Raw genomic sequence first — 4,493 nt, forward strand, 5'->3', positions numbered from 1 at the left:
CACGATGCCCCCACAAATTGACAAAATCAAAAAGGAAAACTGACATCCCCACTCACATTTACGTAGCGTAAAGTCCTCTTCCCACAACCCCCTGGACAGGTCGAAGTGCTCGGACACGCTGACCGCTTGACCAGTCTCCACACAGGTGCCGCCAACTACGTGAATCTTGTTGCCTGGGGAGGGAGGGGGTGCGTTTAGGAAAAATAATTGACGCAAATAGTGGAGAGAGAGAGAGAAGTGGGTTTTTTGTGTGGGTTTTTTTTCGTGTGCTTGTTTGTTTGCTTTTCGTTGATGTTTTGTTATTGTTTTGTTGTTGTTGTTGGTTGTGCATGTGTTTTTTGTTTTTTGTTGTTGTTGTTTTTTGTTTTTTGTTTTGTTTTGTTTTGTTTTGTTTTGTTGTTTTTTTGTGTTTTTTTTGGGGGGGTGGCGTGTAGGAAAGAATAGAGGGTTTATATTTGGGGTACAGAGATAGATAGATTTCGGGTGGGGGTGGGGTGGGTGTGAAGGGAGGTGTGACATGAAAATGGATTTCAGTATCCTGATATCCTGTCTTGTTGCCTTGGGAGGGGGGGGGGGTAGTTTATAGGGGATAATAAGCGGTGTATATTTGGTGGAGAATGGGGGATGGGAGGGGGTAGGGGGGATTGTACAAAAATGGATTTCAATATCCTAACTTGTTGCTTACGTGGAAAGGGTAGCGTGTATGGGGAGAAGAATAGAGGGTTTACGCGTATATCTGGTGGAGAGAGGGATAGAGAGAGAGAGGGATAGAGAGAGAGAGGGATAGAGAGAGAGAGAGAGAGAGAGAGAGAGAGAAAGAGAGAGAGAGAAAGAGAGAGAGACATACATACAGACATACAGACAAACAGACAGACCGACCGACAGACAGACAGACAGACAGACAGACAGACAGACAGACAGACAGAGAATGAGAGAGGGTGAGTGTGGTGGATGGAAGTGCATCATAAAAAAGGGTATCCTATCTTTTTGCCTGGGGGAACGGGTAGCGTGTAGGGTGTAATTGACGGTCAATATCTGGTGGACAGGTTGGAAGGAGGGGGGAGGGGAGGGGGGCCAGGGTTGCATGAAATGTTTCACGAAAATGAAATTCAGTAACCTACATCACAATTATTTAACTCTTTAAGGACGTATCGGGCACATTTGTCCGCCCAGAAATAGATCAAAGGCATTGTTGTGGCACATTTCGAACCTACATGATACACTACACAAACCAGACACACAAAATTGAACAGTTCAGAGTAGATCTATACATGTTGCTGTCTGCCTTTTTTACATTTCAGAAAAAGAAAGCAGAAAGGGAAAATATGTAGATCTATGGTAAAGCTTCTTCAAGCTTTCGAATAACCAAAATTCGCCTCTTCAAGGCTTGACGAAGGGCTTTGCAAGCACTGACCTATCCTCACCGCCCCAGCGCTATGTCGCGAGTGGATCATGGCCGGTAACTTGATGTTCCACGGCGAAATGAGATCGAGTTGCGGTCCTTGGTGGTGACTTCCGGTTCCGGCGGAAATGCTGGTGGTATAGGAAAACATTCGGCGCTCTGTCTGAAACTTGGGTCGCACCGTGGGTTTCTCTGGCGTCTTTTTCTGTGGCGTGTTGTTTGCGTCTTTTGGGTTTTGCGAAGCTGCCTGGTGAGGGTGGAGTCGCTGGTTGTTGGGAGGGGCGTTGCCGAGTCGTCCCCTGCCGTTCTCGTTGGTGTCTTGTTTGCGGCTTTTTTTCTCTTTTGGTAACAGTGCGGAAATGCCTGAGCGAAAAGCGAAATTAAAAAAAAAAAATTTTGAATTATTTTTTTTTGGGGTGGGGGGGTAGAGGAACAGCGGTGGAACAACTAGAGTGTGATTGTGTGTGTGAGTGGGGGGTGGGGGGGAGAGTACGTGCTCAATGGAATGCCTTAATTAAGGCGAAATGACAAATGAAATGTACCTACTGATACAACTGTAGTTTTTAAAAAAAAGTAAGTGTTGGTTTAATTTAGTGTAGTGTAGTAAAAGAGGAAAAAGAAGTAAGTACTGAATGAAGTAAAAACGATAAAAAGTAAGAGTTGATTTGGCAGTAGTGAAACAGGTGTAGCTGATTAAAATACACTCCGATAGCTACGTTAGTACCATGTTGGCATACAGAGTTGAGAACCATTGTTAGAATTTTGTGTTGTCTGGAAAGTTTTTTAACTTCTTCATCCACTTGGCTTCGTCCTACCGGAGAAGGACTTAAAATGCAGATGTCCCTCTTTCCTGAGATTTATTCTTATAGTGCTTAATTAAAGGGGCGGCAATCATATCATAAAAGTTTGATTTTCTTTTCTTTTAAGCAACAAGACAATTAATTACCTCCAATAAAGAAGATCGTGTTTCCCACAGAAGCTACAGCGCATTTATCCAAGCAGTATGGCAACGTGTGCGGGTAATATTCATCCATTTCTTGCCACTGGTGCTGCTCGAAAATCCTGTGCATAAAGGGGGAAAAAAATCAAATAGTAGCCTAAATTACCAGAAACCATTTATTAGGGGACCATAATATAATAAAGAACTCAAAAGTGTGCCAAAGTTACCAGAAAAAATGTATTAGGGGAACATGATATAATGAAAAACTCAAAGTATGGTGAGATCGATTTAGATTTTGATATGCATGTCCGTTCTCTCAGATTTCCGTTTGTGGTTGGCGGGTGCTCTTGTGTGGTTTGCTTCTTCTTTCCTATCAAACATCTATCGTCCCTATCTCCCCGTCTTCTTTTTTATGTTTGTCACTCTCTAATCGTCTGGCGCTCATATGACCTTGTGGAGTTGCGAGCGCCGTAAAACCTCTACTGAAAACTCCGATTTCCGAACCCGGACCGATCATGTATACTCTCAACGCGTTCGTTTTCGAGTACCAGACTTGTAGTACAGTCAAAAATTCGAGGCGCAACTAATTGTCAAATATCTTCTCAACTATAGAACATGAACTCTCCAGTTTTTCCACAGTGACTTGTATCGATGTGTCTTAACAGATCAATATTTTTGTAAAGGCTTTTTAGCTCCATTCCAGAAAATTCCATAATAAATACGAATAGAAAATCCTAGTGAGTGATTTCTACTGATTTTAAAAGGTTTACAACTGGGACGATATCGCTTTTAAAAGCAAGTCTATCATTTGTTTTCTAATCGCGAGTTTATCTTTATTGAACGCACGTTTTGAGAACCCCTAGTGCAAAAAAGTCTTCACTCTAAAATGTATTTCTTGTAACGAGTTTTGCCACTAAAAGTGTCATTGACTCATTGGTGAGTTGTGACGTAACCCATATACCTGTACCAAATATGTGTGAGAAGCGGGAAGTGCTGTGGACAATTCCATTTTCTGCGTGAAGAAGATGTGTAGTATTTTATATAAATTTATGAAGAAAAGTTTTTTAATCTAGCCTTAACTGTGGTGGAAAAATATGATTACGTTAAGACAAATTAATACAAACTGCTGTGCAAAGTGTGGGTGACATTGATTCACCAGTTAAAAAGATATTTCAGGATAAGTTGCGTCACGAATTTTTGACCGCACTGTAAGCCTTTGCAGTCATTACCTGTCAATGCCGTGCGTGATGTGAACTGGTTTTAAAAAGCGGCCAGCTGAGATATCAGCGATCTCTGATCATTTTTATTACTTGGGTAGCGGTTAGGCACTTTGCTGTCACACACAGGAGATTTGAGTTCGATTCTCGAGTGAGGAGAAAAGTATTATCGAATGTCTCAGTCTTTTTAATGGAATGTTATAGCTCTAACAGCTTGGGCTTGCCCTGACAGGCAGGGTCGGAAGCCCACCTCCTAAACGATTTAAATTGAGTAGATAGGGGTGTTATAAAAAAAAAAACCTACATTAATAAATGAGATATATTTCACGGTTCAAGGGGGGGGGGGTGGAGGGGAGTGTTTACACTTAAGTGGTCTACTCTTACATTTTTTCACAGACACTCTTATCCTGCTTTGTTCTTGGCGAAATGAAGCCGTTTCAAACTGGCATGCTGTAATCTACAGCCCAACTTTACAGCTTGTGAGTCAGTTAACCCGTTTGGTGCCAATCCTGCTCTTTACTTTTTTTTTCCCTTTTTTTTTCATCCTCTGTTACGGTTAACGAGGAGAAGGCCTGCTCTCTGATCTATCGAAATTACCGAAGACAGTGTCAGTTCTCGCCACAAATATGGGGTTAATAATGTACTGCAAGTCATGGCCAGCTCACCAGAGATTATCGTGAGCCGTGCCGCCAAAAAACCCGCCAGCACAAAGGAGATCCCTGCCAAAGCCGGCACACGCCGAGTTTGCTCGTGGTGCTAGAAGCATCCCAGATTTTGTCCATGTGTCCGTGGCTGGGTCGTAGACCTCACAGCTGCCCGTGGTTTTGCCGTCTGTCCGCTCTCCTCCTGGAGGGTGGGAGGTGGGGTGGATTGTGTGTGTGTGTGTGTGGGAGGGGGGTGTGTATGTGTGTGTGTGTGTGTGTGTGGTGTGTGT

At 43.0% G+C, this 4,493-nt stretch overlaps 1 protein-coding gene across 1 annotated transcript in view; it reads right to left on the bottom strand.

Moving 5' to 3' along the window:
• Window positions 1–4,493, bottom strand: part of LOC101851410 (kelch-like protein 15) — a gene marked incomplete in the record, with an annotated part of 27,156 nt that overhangs the window by 10,683 nt on the left and 11,980 nt on the right. Inside the window, 4 exon segments of the mRNA XM_005099092.3 lie at window positions 57–173; window positions 1,415–1,765; window positions 2,349–2,464; window positions 4,225–4,405. Coding sequence (XP_005099149.3) covers window positions 57–173; window positions 1,415–1,765; window positions 2,349–2,464; window positions 4,225–4,405 — 765 coding nt within the window.

This window comes from Aplysia californica, unplaced genomic scaffold (genome assembly GCF_000002075.1).
Source record: "Aplysia californica isolate F4 #8 unplaced genomic scaffold, AplCal3.0 scaffold00201, whole genome shotgun sequence".
NCBI classification, from domain to species: Eukaryota; Metazoa; Mollusca; class Gastropoda; order Aplysiida; family Aplysiidae; genus Aplysia; species Aplysia californica.